The sequence below is a fragment of the Crocodylus porosus genome, unplaced genomic scaffold (assembly GCF_001723895.1).
Source record: "Crocodylus porosus isolate Cpor-Errol unplaced genomic scaffold, CroPor_comp1, whole genome shotgun sequence".
NCBI classification, from domain to species: domain Eukaryota; kingdom Metazoa; phylum Chordata; order Crocodylia; family Crocodylidae; genus Crocodylus; species Crocodylus porosus.
Window position 1 is genome coordinate 24054329 of NW_017728915.1, and position 15584 is coordinate 24069912.

At 41.6% G+C, this 15584-nt stretch overlaps 1 protein-coding gene across 1 annotated transcript in view; it reads right to left on the bottom strand.

The window, feature by feature from the left end:
- The window catches only part of SLC7A10 (solute carrier family 7 member 10), a 76455-nt gene that overhangs the window by 18602 nt on the left and 42269 nt on the right, over positions 1 to 15584 (bottom strand). Inside the window, exon 2 of the mRNA XM_019535847.1 lies at positions 11227 to 11431. Coding sequence (XP_019391392.1) covers positions 11227 to 11431 — 205 coding nt within the window. The remainder of the gene's footprint in view (positions 1 to 11226; positions 11432 to 15584) is intronic.

Genomic DNA, 15584 nt, shown 5'->3' on the forward strand with positions numbered 1-15584 from the left:
AAACCGACCCATCCACCACGACTCTCTGGGTCAAATCCTATCTCAGCTGAAATTGGCACTCACCGGTATATTGTAATATTAAGTACATTGAGCTTGATATTTAATACCATGCAATTTGATGGAAATGTGAATAATTCAGTAGACAGAACTGACGGTCAGTTTGTTTTGCATTGGACTGAAATACATGCAGGGTTGATAATACCAATTATTTTAAATGCAGAATGTTGGCTGAGGATTATGGAGTTAAATCATCAAACAGGGGGTTCATAATTGAGTTCAGATGATGACAGGATAGCACAATTAAAAATTTAGGCATGTTTTAACCTTAATTTTAGTGGTATTCTCAAGTGAGTTTTAAACCCTGATTTTGAAAAAGGGAGATTAATGCTACTCACATGAGCCTCAATTAATATTTGTGAAAAGTTCAAATTTGAATTAAGACTGGCAGGAATTAATGCATAATTGATTATCCAGCACCCTGAATCTATTATTATTATTATTATTATTATACTAAAAGTTGTTGGTTATATTCTTCATGTAGCAAGGCTGAAATCAAATGGATGGAGCCAGTATGATTTACCTAGCAGATAAAGAACCATTGCAAATTAAGTAACACAGTAACATCTCCTATGGATGTTGTTATGTCTCAACTGTCATCACTGTTTGCAGAATACCACACAACAAATTAGGCTGCAAGGCAGTGGCTTAAATATATACTTTTTTATTTTTTGGCAGTTCTCAACATGAAAATATCTTACAAAGGAATTTTAACCCATGTTGGAAATCCAAATAATTCTGTTTTAAAATAAAAAAGAGATCTTGTACTCTGTGCTCAGTTAATTGGCCCAGCTGTTTGAATGGAGAGGCGGAAATCACTCTTGCAAATCACTCTCTGCAGTCATTTATCTGAGATAGTCAGGAAAGCAAAAGCTGGAACTGTAGCTGATAAGCTTTCAGAATTGCTTTGTAATTCGTTACCCTGGGAGAACCTGAGAAGTTAAATCCACTCTTGTCACTAAGCTAAGAAGGAATCAGATATTTGGAAAAAAGATTTAGTTTAACGTAAAACTTCTCATCACTGATGAAGGAAGTTGGGTGTAAATGGGGGCATCACCCAAGGATTTTTGCTTATGGATAGAGGCCTGAACACTGGAACTACTTTTGCCTAGCTGCAGCCTATTTTAAGAATGCCGTTCCAAACCTATTCTTCGTGGCCATGTCCAGACAAGCGTGCACATGCAGGCATTCCCCACACTACTACCTTGCAGTATGGGTTTGGTTTTTTGACCTTGGGAGATCCAAGGATCAAAAAAACCCCACTTCTTAAAGTGGGGCAGTGTATGTGGTGGCAGCATGTGCCACCCAAAACCAGAGCCTAGCCAGCCAGAGCCATTCTCCAGCTCCCGGCTGTAGGAGTGCTGTGGCTGCAGCTCCCCATGGCCCTCAGGTAAGACTGCCGGGGGTCCTAGTTACCCAGGGTGGGTTAGGGGAGGCTGGGGCTAGTGACTGTGCTGGCCTCGGCCTCCCTTATCCCACTGGGGGTAACCTGCTATGCACCAAAGGGCATGTGGCACAGGAGTTCCCCAGGCACAGGCAGCAGTGCTACAAAGTATGCTGCTGCTTCTTGTCCCTGCAAAAACAACTGTACGTACTCGTGTGGACACGGCCTATTGGGCATAAGTCTGGTTATAAGGCATAGACTGGTAGAAGGTCTTCGCCAAAATGTTTGCTCATTAGATAAGGCCAGTTTGGTTTGTTTATTTATTTATTTATTTATTTATTTAGTTATTTAGCAGAATATTATCATTTTTATTATACATTTTATTATATGGTTTATGGAATCCAGGATAGAACTTTTGGCTGCAACCAGCAAGAGCCTTGCCTCTTGGGTAAGGTAACCCCTGTGGTTAGGCCACTTCCCTGGGATGTGGGAGGTGCAGGGACATGTTTCTTCTGCCCTGAGGCCTTGAACGTGTCTACCAAGTACAGGCAGTCGTTTGACTTTTCTATGGTAAAAAGGTGTGTGCTGTTGAACAACGCAATAGAAGCAAATACGGACACTTCAAACTTCTTTGGTGAAGCAACTTCAACCCAGCCCTGGTCAGGAATTCTTGAGTTTTAAACTCGTGTCTTTCTGTGACTGGGAGGCCTAGGAGATACTACAACCTCACTACTGTTCATTTCTTCCATCTCTGAGACACCTTCCCAGAGGGTTACTCTGAGGGAGAATCTGTTAATACTTTAACGATGGGAAGTATGATGTAAGTGCTTACATGGTCACTGTCCAGAAAGTCCCATTTTCTGAATGGACACTTAGCAAATCAAAGGTTTTTCTTTATTTATAGAGTGAGTAGGAGGGTCAGATCTTCCTTTTAAGGAGGGTTCAGGAATGTTTATTGTGCACAATCATGGGTCATACTGTTTTGGTTTTTTTCATTTTGTATAGTGAAGAGAAGGTTGAGTACCTCTAACATTTGGCATTAATCAGGATTGGGACCTAATTGACTTGTAGGTCCCAGGCCTCTTGATAAACACATAATTGGTTATGGATCTGAAATAGGGAGGGACCTGGCAACAGCACAAGATGAGACTAATTCTTCTCATCTAAATTTTGGAAAGACATTAAAAATGTATTGGCTCAGGAATGTTCTCTCTTTATATTTGGCTTGTGAGATATTCATTGGTTAAATAAAACAATTATTAAATATGTAGAGAAGGATCCAGGGCAAAATAAGCCCCTTCATGGCTATTCTACAGGTGAAACAAGTTTAAACAAAAACTTTTTTTAGTCCTAACATATTTTATATCTCCATATAAAACAATGCATCAGAGATAAAATAACTCTATTGGAACTGAAGCTGATTTAACATTTAAGTCTGCAGCCCACGAAACTAGAGAACGCATCTGTATTAGACTTGTGCATATTTTGCATGTGATAGAGATATGTTAGTATAAAAACTATAGTAGTGATTGTCCTATATGGACAGTTTAACTATCTTTATCTTAATTGTTGGAAGAATTATTGCCACTTCAAACTTGATGTTTTGTTACAAATGAAACGATTCCACATTTACAATTCATTTACGGCACACTTAATGCACAGGTGCAAGTGACATTTGTTAAAGCTTTGGACTAGGTCTCCAATGAATGTAGTATTTATGGATTTATATTAACTACTTGATATGGTCAATCATCAGCTGCAGTGGAAAACAGAAGCTTTAGTTACACTGTTCATCCAGACTGCCTTCGGGATGTGTATGAAGCCTATTATTTACTATTTTGGGTAATACCCTTTTTATGACCTGCATAAATTGAAAATCCATATGTATGCAAATGCACAGCACTCGGTTACACTGTTCAGCAGAACAGGGTGTGACCAATATCCTGTAATCTGCTTGATCGCATATAAATACTACTTAAAAAGAGATGGTTTTAGATTGAAAACAAAGGAAAAATAAGTGCTATTTGGCAGAATGTCAGAACTTGGTGCAATGCCTTCTTGTTGTTGGTTTTTACCTCAAAAAAGAGAGAGAAAAATATCTCTGCTGGAAAATGTTGAAAAATATCTCTGCTGGAAAATGTTCAGCATGCAAAAACACAATAAAAGGCCAAGCTATCCCAACTTCATATGCAAAAGGATATTTTTGCACTGTGCTTCTGTATGATCACTAAAGGGAAGGATGACAGGATTTTAAAAACTGCCTGTGGGACACAGAATCAGTTTCCGTTCAAGTGAATAGAAATTTAGTGCTCTTAAGACACTGAACATTTCAGCTATCAAGCCCATAAATATATCTGTAAGGCATATAAGTGTGACATATCCCAATTCACGTGGTCTTTTATAGCATTTGATGAAGTAGGCTGTCACCTATGAAAACTTCTGCCTCTCTGAGGCTAAGTACAGACATTCAAGTCTAAGGCAGCAGTGCTCTAAGTATCGCTTTAAATTAGGTCGTGAGCGAACAGAAGACGTTCGCTGTCTGGGGCGGGTGGGACTCGGTGCCTTCCTGCACTGGCTCAGGCCGCAGGCTGGGGAATGCCAAACCCAGCAGAGCAGCTGGCCGCCCATGACTGGCCAGCACGACGTGCCACTGCTATCAGCACTGGTAGCTGGGGGGGGGAGGGTAATGGAGCCCTCCTGCCATGCGGGCTCCCTTGAGCTTGCTGACTTGGGTCCTGGGGGGCCTGGGCCAGGTAAGCGCAGCAGGGGCTCCGTTCCTCCCCCTTGCCCACCCCACCCTCCTGACAGCTGCAGCTTGGAGCCACACATGGCTTTTTGCTGTGCGAGGAACGAGGGGCTGGCAGGTGAGGAATAAAGCCCCCTGCTGCCAGTATCCCCCCCCCCGCCCAGCTTGTTGGCTCACCTGCCCCTAGTTCCTGGCGCTGTGAAAAGCCACATGTGGCTCCAAGCTGCAGCAGTCAGGGGGCTGAGGCAGGCTGGGGGATGAACGGAGCCTTCCTGCTGCACAGGCCTGGCCTGGCCCTCCACACAGACCCAAGCCAGCAAGCTGGGGTGGGGGCACATGGCAGGGGGCTCCATTTTCCACCCCCTCCCCACCTGCCCCAGCCTCCTGAAGGCTGCAGCTTGGAGCCACATACAGCTTTTTGCTGCACTGAGAGCTAGGGGCAGGCAGGTTGGGGAATGGAGCCCTCCTGCCATGCGGGCCGGGCCTGGCCCTCTCCAAGACCCAAGTCAGCAAGCTGGGGCGGGAGAGCACACGGCATGGGGGCTCCATTCCTCCACCCCCTGCCCAGCCATGCAGGGAAGAGACGGAGCTTGTTCTGTCTCCTCTCCGTGAGAGCCCAGGGCCAGGGCTGGGCTGGACTGGTGCTCACCTGGAGCATACCAGCACCAGCTGAGGTGAGCACAGCACCTTGAGAGGGGCCCGGGGATGCTGGGGGAACGCGCCTTGACTCGCGATGGGATCTGGTACAGATGTTTGATAAGGTGCTCTAACCTACCATGCTTTAGCCTGATACCACATCCAACAGGGTTAACTTAGAGTGGGATATGCCATTTTTAAAGTTCTTTATATGTCATGAATGTCTCTTCTGTTACAGCTGTACAGTACTCGCTGTGCACTTACTGCACGATAAGTATAATGTCTGTACCTACCTAAGGTGCCACCCTACCCTGATTTCTCCCTAACTTGGCTTTAGAGACTCTTCTGTTACCTTGACAATTCACTATAGCAAAGAAGCATATCCTAGTAGCACAGCTCCATCTTCCTTTCTCATCCTCCTTCACGCCAGTGTTGACACAAGGTCAGCACTACTATAAAGACCAGTGCATAGGAAACTAGTGCAAAGGAAGCTGCTCCCATCCTCCTGTCTGCACTCTTTCCTGTAGCTGCCACTTTCTTGACACACAGCAGACTACTGAGGTCAGGCTAATGGGCCTGCAGTTGCCTGGGCCATTTTTTCCCTTTCTTAACACAGGTTATTCTCTAGCCATTCAGTATTGCCCCCAATTTGTTCAATTTATTAAAGATCCTTGTGCATGTTCAATTTAGTGTGCCTGTTTTTTCAGTATCCCTGAATTAGAGCCACTGATTTGTGCATTGTGTGCATTAATCTCTTTGAGCCTGCTTCCACCTCAGATGTGGAAATATCTATCTCCACTTCTTCTGTTTTAGTAACCCTGCCTTTGTTCCCATGTCCTACGCTACAATCTATATTGATAGCTAAAACAAAATGTTCATTGGTATTTTAGGTCATATTTAGGCTATTAATAAACTCTGCCTTCTCCTCCTCTGTGCTCCACCACTACTTTTTTTTCCTTGTTCTCTTTTTATTTATATGGCAATCACTATTTGTTTTAATTTCCTGTACAAAGTCAGCTTAGCTTCCTTTGGGGCAGTTTCCCTTTTATCCCTACTCCTTTTGATTTTCTGACTAGCCACTGTCATCTTTATTTTAGTCTACTCTCTACTTCTTTAGGAATTTCTTTTAAATGTTATTAAACAGGAAACATGTGAAAAAGGTAATGAATGTTATAGCAGGACTGTTGAAACCAACAAGATGTTTGAAAGGCAAAAAATTCAGAGTCAAAACTGGCATTGGTGGTTGGAGAGAGGAAAAAAAACAATTACTTTCCATTTACTTTTTTACTAACTGCAGCATTCCAACAGTTCTGTACATGGGACTAACGTATCTTTACATTTATGACTATACACTGAATTTTCATAGGGTTGTTGGTGGTAGCTATGTTGGTCTCAGGGCAGAGCAGACAAGGTTCTTTGGGTAATGTGATATATTTTATTAGACTGACTAAATAGTTGAAAAAATGTTATTTGCAAGCTTTTGGACACAAACGCCCTTCTTCAGGCAATAGGGAGAGTCTGTTAGTGTTTGTGTGTTCTCCTGGGTGGAATATGAATTTTCATGGGCTTTGTGGTGTGGTGACTGGACCTGGGCAAATAAGTCCAGGCTTCAGGGGAGGCCTCCTTCAATGGGTCAGCCAGGGGCACAAGTTGGGTCCACACTGTTAGGTCATGAATCCCAGAGCCCTGGTGTGTACTGGAACATAGTCATTATATTTAATAATGATGCCTTTCTTCCAATTTTCCTGCTACATCACTTATCTCTATGGATCAGCCTGCCCTTTTAAAGCACAGACAACTGTATAGGACGTAATGTGCCTATACATGCGCTATGACACATTCTAATTAGAACGCTTTAGCGTTGCTGCAGCATAACATGTATAAGCCTGTGGATTTAAAAATAGCTCCTGAGGCACTTTTAACTAAAGCTTGTTGAATGAGCTTTTAGTCAAAGCATCCCACAGCCATTTTTTAGTGCGTGGGGGCTTGATGCACGTGACGCTGCAGTGCTTTAATTAGAACAGCTCTCCAGGAACTGCTCCAATTAAAGTGTCCCCCACTCCGACCACATGTATAGGCACCCAATGGTAATAACTTGTAAGGCCTCAGTTATCCTGCTGTTGCTCTGAGCAGTTGGCTTTCAAGTATTTTTTGTATGCACCTGTCTTGTTCCCTGGGATAAATTAATTTTTCTAGTGGACTGGATATGGAGCAGCATGGAATACTGCTTTGAAAGTTGGTTTAAAGTACAGTAGGCTGTAAGTCTTGGTTTAACTGTATAAGATATTGTACTGATTTTCATGTCCTCGCTTCTGTTTGCATCCTCATGGAAATTTAGATCATGATTTCAGTGGGAGCAGAGTTAGGCCAAGTCTGAGCAGTTTGAAGTACTCCACACAGCGTGGGAAGATTCTGAAAAGCATCACAGGCAGTTACGTGCCTCACTCCAATGAAAAGTCAGTGGCCATGAGCTACCTAACTCACCTGAATGTGTCTAAAAATCTCCCCCTACTCCTTAAACATTTCTCCCAGGTTAAATAATTTTATTAAGAGTGGCTGTCTCTTGAGCATCAATTAGCAAATGCAGCCTGGTAATCAGGACTGGGAAAATGAGAACCAGTGCTTGGGTTCTCCACTCATGGCCTGAAATCAGGCGTTTGGTTCTTTAGTAAAGCTACAGGATTTATCCACTTGGAGATCTGCTGTGGGTGTGGTTATGGAAAGGTCACTTAACAAGTCGGGTTCAGTTTGTCCATTTGCGAAATGCCTATAAAATTCCCCTCCCCTCCATGGGGCTTTCAGCTTTTGTTTGAAAAGTATTTTGGGAAATTTAGGTAGAAAGCTTCACAGGAAGAGAAAGTATTATCATTTTATCTCTCAATTCAGTTTCTGTCTTGTCTTTAAAAGGCTGCTCAGCTGCTAGACATGATGATGGGTGGCTGTCATTGACTGACTAACAGAGTGAAGATGGGGAAAGTTCATAAGTCCAACACTAGGACAGACATTATATTTTAAATATGTATTAATATTCCTTCAGTTTTTGTTCATTAATAGTCCTTCAATTTATTTTAATTTAATTAAGCCGGAGTGAGAAACAAGAAGCACAACTTCAGTTCCCAAAACTAAAACATTTTATTCCTTTAGTAAGTTGTACTGTCCCTGTTCTTTTTTGGTATTATATGCAGGTTCTTATAGCTTGCCTCTCATACGGGCATCCGGAGACCTGAATATCTGGTCCCACCTTTTATTTGTTTTAACTTTTTATTTAGCATTCAGTCAGTCCACAGACTTAGGAGCTATTGTTTAGAATACAAATAATTAATATGTTAGTCATCTGATAATTTTTTGCCTCATGCATAAGCACAGGAAATGAATAAAAGAAGGTAGGACCTTAAAGGAAAAAGAGAGAGAAGACTGCAAAGAAAAGAGGAGGAAAGTGTCGAGGTAGTCATGGTACATGTCTCTGCATGAGATAAAGATCTTCATCTGCAAGAAACTGAAAACTTGAGGTTTGCCATAGGATAAAAGTCTTAGGACATAATTTGGCAGGCGGTCAAGGATTTACGTTCAGAGGAGAAACTAAACTTTCACAGAATGCATATTTCGTTTTTTTTTGGGGGGTTTTTTTTTTTGTGAAAATTTTGTGAGCTTTCCTAAAAGTTACACTCTGTAGGTACTTGCTTAGTTGAGAGACAGAATGGTATGCTTCATTTCCTACCATGCAACTATTTAAAGGAAATTATCTCAGGAACATCCCTTCCCCCCCCCCCAAAAAAAAACCCCAAAACCAAAACAAACCTGATCCCTTTCTGCTGATAAAAGCTTTCTTTTTAAATTAACAGATACCAAGAAAGATGTCTGAAGGTTCCTCAGCTATAACAACCTTTTGTCATATATATGTGGCACTGCTTTGTTCTCTCGAGACAAAGACTGATTCATTTTGGAAATAAAGAACTGGAGCATTATTTTTCTTCAGAGGACAAGGTTATACTGTTTTTGATGCTGCCTGGGCAATGCAAACCTGAAGAAGAAAATTGCTGTCATGGAAGACAGAGTTCTCTACATTGGAAACTGGCATAGTTGTTCTGTTCCAGGCGAAGCCCGTTCAGGGTAATCAATAAACAGAAAGACATTTTTATAACCATTGTGCTTGACACCTCTTGGTGACTTGTTACAAAGATTCTCTGAGAAAACATAGCAGAAAGGAGGAAGTAAGTAGGACTTGTATTAGAAACAAAATTGAAATTTAATTACCTGTGATTTTAATTAGCCTTGTTCTACCATATTCCAGAAGACAAAATTCACTGATTTTTGTGAAATTGCATGTGATGGTGAGCACTGACTTCCTGGGTTCCTTTATATGAGGCATTCCTATCATAGCAGGTGGCACTGCCTTCAGTATCTTATGCTATTTCTCTCTGTGGACTGCAGTGCCCATTTCAAGGAATAAATCATGGTTATGAAACCATGCCTTTGGTAGCAGCAAAGCTATCTAGGGAAAGCCAGGGTAATGTGAAAGCAAGTGACTGCAGTTTAGGCATCACGTATTTCCAAGGAAAACCCTGGACTCATCAATTTTGGGATGTGGAATCCTAATCTTTTAGGTGGTGCCTACATTAGGTTAAAAGGTGCAATCTTAACTCCAATTAATTATATCCAGGCAAAATCCTAGTAAAGGCACTCTGTTGCTGTTACGTGAGTTGAGATTACAATGGACCCAGGTCCTCCTCTATCTTTAATCTGACCTACTAACTCATGTAAAAACAACACACTACCCCATCTTCGCTAGGATTTTCCTTTAGGTTGAGTAACTTGAGTTTAAATTAAGAAGTCTGTCTTCTTCCCCTAATAAAGATGAGGCCTCATACATGGGGCTAACTGGAAGAATTTAAAATAAATTCTGTTAAAGCTTGTGCTTTTAATTTTTTTACTTGGACTCATTCTCACATTGGAATAATGGAGCGCTCAGCCTGTTATCCAAAGAAAGATGTAGGTGCCATCATGTTGATGACTACACCATAAACCATACACTGACCTATTCAGGTGAAATGGAGGGGAGGACCAGTTAGACCTGATGCAGTACAATCATGAGAAAAGCACCAAACTTATCAGTCTCTCAAGGCTGAGTTGTTTCAGGGAATGCCCAGAAGTAGAACTTGCGATGCCTCAGAAGTTAGAGAAGCAAGATCTGTAGCTGAGATAATATTTATTATTGAACTTGGTTCAATATTTATTATTGAACCAAGTTGCTAGGCAAGCTTCAGTGGTCTGAATCCATTGATAAACACCTGAAGGATAAACCATCTTGTTCTGTTACAACTGGCTGAACATAGATGTAGTCAGTAGAGGAGTGGCAAAGCAGGTCTAACATCTGACAAGCATGAGTGAGGTCTATGGGGAAGGGTTCACAGTACCTGCTTGCATTGTGCCTGGCTCTCAGTCTTACTGGCACAATCGCTAGCTAAACTGAAATAACAGCTCTGTTTAAAAGTAAGCAGCCGTCTCCATTCTTTTTGTTCCCTTAGTTTGCACTTAGTATACTTATTCTTCACATAGGAAACAGTAACGTGTACAACACCCAGTCCAATTAGGGAATTATTATATAACCCAGAAGGCAGAGAAGCACCCAGGCAAAGTTGTGAATACAGGCCAAGACCATTTTTCTTTCTTTTTCTTTTTTTTAACTATTCAGTAAAGATAAATATAAATTAACTCCCCTCTCTCTCTTTTCCCCTTTACCACATTACTCTATTATCAGTTGTTCAGAGAGAAACCACAGTGTGAATTAGCATTTTTTCTTTCTGTAGGATATTCACAATATATACTTTGATTAAACAAATAATAGTGGTGCAATCTACGGTATAAATTGTGGAATTCTTATGTAAGCATATCATGAGGATTTGGCTCCTAAATGATTTACTTTGTCCCACTGTGGGAAGTTCAAGACACTGGAAATACATTACAGAAAAAGCGCAATGTTGCCTCTTGCTGCGATAGGGATAGACTTGGTCTGTTGAGACTGCTCAGACCCAGGGTTACAATTCTATCTGCACCTTATAGTGTAGCAAAAATAGTAAATACCATATGGCATAGTATGCAGCAATGCATATTCATATAATTTGCTTTGTTCAATCAGTGGAGGTAAGCAAGAATTCTTGTTTCTTTTGTTCAAACTGAGCTGATCTAGCCAGAAGGTGCAAGAAGGTATTTCTTGTGAGAAAATAAAGAATTACTTTATATGAAGCACCCTATAGATGCCGTAAAATAAATACACTCTTTAATTATCACAGCAACCCCTGGAGGGAAAACAAAAACCTTCTTCTGTTAAATATGTAATACGGATAATACAATGTTGTCAGATAACATCATAAAAGATGAACCAGTAAATAAATGCTGTACTTACCCAGCTAACCCACCAAAAATCTCTGTGACATAGGAATAATCCCCTCCTGATTTAGGGATAGTAACTCCTAATTCAGCATAACATAATGATCCAAGACCAGAAATTCCTCCTCCAAGCACCCAAATAATGAGAGCAAGTCCCACTGAGCCAGTGTGTTCCAGAACGCCTTTTGGTGAAATAAAGATTCCAGAACCAATAATATTACCTGGAATAAATAAAAGATTTGTGGCAAGTTAGAGGAAAAGAGGTGTGCATATTTTCTCATTGCTCTTTCAGGATTTGCTGGATTGTATTTGTGTTTTCACTAGGGTTTAATGAAAGGCTGCAATTGAATGCAAATCATGAAAAGCAATGTGCTCTAGAAGTTGCTGAAGTAGATTTTGGGTATCTGGTGAACATCCATTGGGAGGCATGATGGGACAAATTTAAAATAGTTTGCAAAACTACTTCCCTTCACCTGCACTGCTCAACTGTTGTATTTAAAAGGCTGATGAATTTATTTATAATGAAGAATATTTCATGTCCTCCTAAGAGGAATCTAAATAATGTATGCCCCATCTACAGAGTGGATAGAAGTCTAAATAATATATGTTGCATCTACTATGTAGTGGCCAAGCAGAAGCTGTCTTGCGGCAGTGGCCACAAGAACCAATTAATTTGAACCCATGATATATGCTATACTTGAACAAAGTCCCCCAAATGGCTGATGTATTTGAAGTCTAAAGACTGTTGTCCTTATGGCATAAGTGCTGCATCTGTACAGTGTCCACAGATTCTAAAGGTATACATAGTACTGCATCAGTAATATATAGGACAACATGGGCTCTGTACTGCTAATGTTATTTTGATTAATACATGAGCTAAAGCACTACTGTAATTAGAAAGTGAATGCTAGATTATTGCTGTATTTTTATTTCACATGCAGTATGTGCCTGTTCTCATTGAAATCAAAGCAAATGAGTTTGTTCAAGAGGAATCTTTTATCAGGGCATACTTCTGAGACAGAAACTCCTGTTAGTTTGGGGGTTTCACTACCTTATCTGTAGGCTTCCAGACCCAATCATGCACCTTCTTTTTAGTTTCAAAATTTCCATGTAGAGACTCTACAACCCCTAGATTAAGACTGTAGCAAGACCCTTTCTTCTGTTTGTTGGATACTAGCATCCTTGAGCACAAAGCTGGCTAACCTTCAGCTTGGCTATTGAATTTCATTTCCTACCATGGCAGTTGCTAGAAATCCTGGGTATCAGCAGTTGATGAAACATTAACATTCAGACCCATCTTGCTTTGTAAGCCTTGCCACCCATATGGCATCAAAGCCAAATTCCTTTTCTCTCCCTTTCAGCAACGTATGCCCTTTCACTTTCACATTCGACAAATAACACCTTGAATAAACCTGGCCAACTCTTTCAAGTCATGCTAACATGCACTGCTTCGATTCTGATGCAAGATTTCCTTAGGTAGAAGTAACAACACCTTTTGAAGTAGAAGTGTATGCATCACAAAGTCATTTTGGTCTGCTTGTGATCATGTGAGGATGCGTGTGGCAGGGATGGCAGAACAGAGTATGCGAGGGTGGGAAGGTACAGAATGGCTCGCTTGTTGGAACTGGTGAGCAGTGATTCACAGTAAGTCAGGAAGTCTAATGAGTGGCTGAACCTGGGTTGCTGAAGGGAGGCAGGCAGGAGAGGGGAGTCCTACAGCTGTGGACTTTTGAACGTGTGCAAAAGTAGAGTGCTCCTGTAAACTCTAGGGCCATGTCTAGACAACCTGCCTGCAGCGCCACACGCCACACATGCAGGCATTCCCCAAGCTGTTACCTTGCAATGGGGAAGGGGGGAGAGAGAGGCTTGACCCCAGGAGATTCCAGGATCAAAAAAACTCTGCACCTTAAAAAAAACAACAACATCCATGGTAGCACACATGACAGCAGTGCGCGCCGCCCAAAACTGGAGCTGGTCTGCTGGGGCTGCGTCCGGCTGCCGGCCAGGCTCCCAGATGCAAGAGTGCTGTGGCTGCAGCTCCCCCGCAACCACAGGTAAGGCTGTTGGGGCCAGCACAGTTGTTGGCCCCAACCTCCCCTACTCTACCCAGGTGTGCTGCTGCTACTTGTCCCCAGGGAAACACAGTCATGCTCTTCTGGACCTGGCCTAGGAGGTTCCTCATATATTGAACATCCCACGCCCAGAGTATTAGGCCATAGGCAAAGGCTGTTCTCTGGGCTATCAAGGTGTTGGTAGGAGATTGCCAGGATAAACCCATGAAAGGACAAGACCCAGCAATAATTCATGATACAGTAACAGTGGGATGCATTGCTTTTAGAGGGGAGGGCTCTGCATTCCAATAGCTCGTTTAGAGAACGTGCATCTTTTCCACCAGAATTAAAGCCACTCCGAAGTTAACGTTTACCTTGTCCTAGACAAGCAGAGCCTTTTGCAATACTGCAGTTGACCCAAGCCACAAAATGACATTAGACACACTTTGATTTTGGTCTCACATTGGTTTATCTGAGACTTGCATTTTATATATGGTCCAAATGGACATGGATATGTCAAATGTATCCCCTTGTGGTTTGTGGGAACATGGATTTTGTTATAGCTGTGTGGTTACAGCTGGCAAAGTCCTGGTGACAGGAAGGTGAAAAAATGCAGCCATCTAAAGCAGTCATGAGATCTGTTTGAAAACCATGGGATTTATAAAGGAAAACAAAGCAGTGGTTGCTGCTTGTTTTGTTGCACCTTTATGGTCGATTTCTTCATATCTTCAAGCATCTATCCATAAACAATGAAGGCTAAAAATGTATCTGCTCCTTTAAATGAATGCTGACATTCATGTGCAATAACCTGTCTCCAGGAACTGCTGGAGCTTTATGAGATACTTAATATCACAAACTTTTGATAAAATCATGAGAGTTGGCAATGCTGTTAAAAAAAAGGGTTATTAAATCTACTATGGCACCAGAAATCCACATAAAACAGCAGATTTTGCAAGTGTATTGTTAGAAATCGCTAGCTGAGTTCTTATAATTGGCTTTTAACTTTCTAACACTATTGAATCTGTTCTTAAATATTTCTTCCCTAGATGATACCATTTTTGGAGGTAAAACCACTGGGTCACTTTACGTTGGTGATAAATTGCACCTTCACACTGTAAGTGACACAGATGCTTTAGAGTGCTACATTATTAGGATGAGGTAATCTCCTGGTATCTCATTAAAAAGTGGCAAAATCCAAAGCAGAAACAGACTCAGAATTTGATCCTGTTTGTGTTCAGGAAGGCATTGTAGGTATGTATGTGTATAAAGGAAAAGACTAAAGACTGACCACTGTGCTGGATAGGATTTCCCTTTTATATTTATACAATTTCCACTGAATTGTGAAATTCCTCGTAAAGATCAAATAATCCACTTCTCAACAAACCAAAGTGTGCTGCTGCTACTTCTCAAAATAATTTAACATGCAAATAATTTATGTCATAAGAATGCATATTTATTAAAAACAGAATTTTCATTGTCTTTGTAAAATACATGAGCCTTCAACTGAATCACTCGCAAAAGGAAAATCCTATTGTACATACATAGGAATGACTGAGAAATACGGTAGTATGGAGAAATCTGCTTAACATTATGCTTCTGGCTAACGCTTTCGACCAGGACAGCAACAGCCTAATTAACATTCCAAAAGAATGTCTCAAGGGAAGAGTCACCCTGGCTGGAATGCTAAACTAGTCCGAGAGGACCTGACGTTTCGATCTGGAAAAAGAACAGCTCTGCAAATAAACTTCCTTCCAAACAAGAGATGTGCTAGCAGGTTCAGTGAGTTCCTTTTCAATGCTATACATCACACAAAAAACTGGAACAATAAGACTGCATGTTGAGAAATAAGGACTCTTGTGGAAAATGCAAAAAAAATGTGGGGAAAAGTTTATGTGACCAGGTGCCCAGTTCAAGGAACTTCGTTGCCATATCTGGACAGGAAAGAAGGGGTGAAATGGCAAGGCAAGCTCTTCACACACGTATAACAAAGTAACATGAGAGCATAATGAAAAGATATCCAAAGATAGGATGGGGAGGACTCAATGACACAAGTGCAGATGTCTGAGGTGTTGCACTGCTTATTAGGGCTGTACGAAGTTTCGGGTGGTGACTTGGAGGAGATTCGGCCTGATCAGGTGGCTGGATCTCCAAATCCGAATTGAATCGGGACCAATTAAAAGGTCCGAATTGATTCGAAACTCTCCGAATCTTCAGAAAAGATTTGGAGAGCTTCAATGATTTGGGCAGCCCCAGTGGCTGCGGCAGGGAGCTGGAGCCGGACTCAGAGCTGGTAAGTAGGGGTGGAGAATGGGGGCTGGGGGAG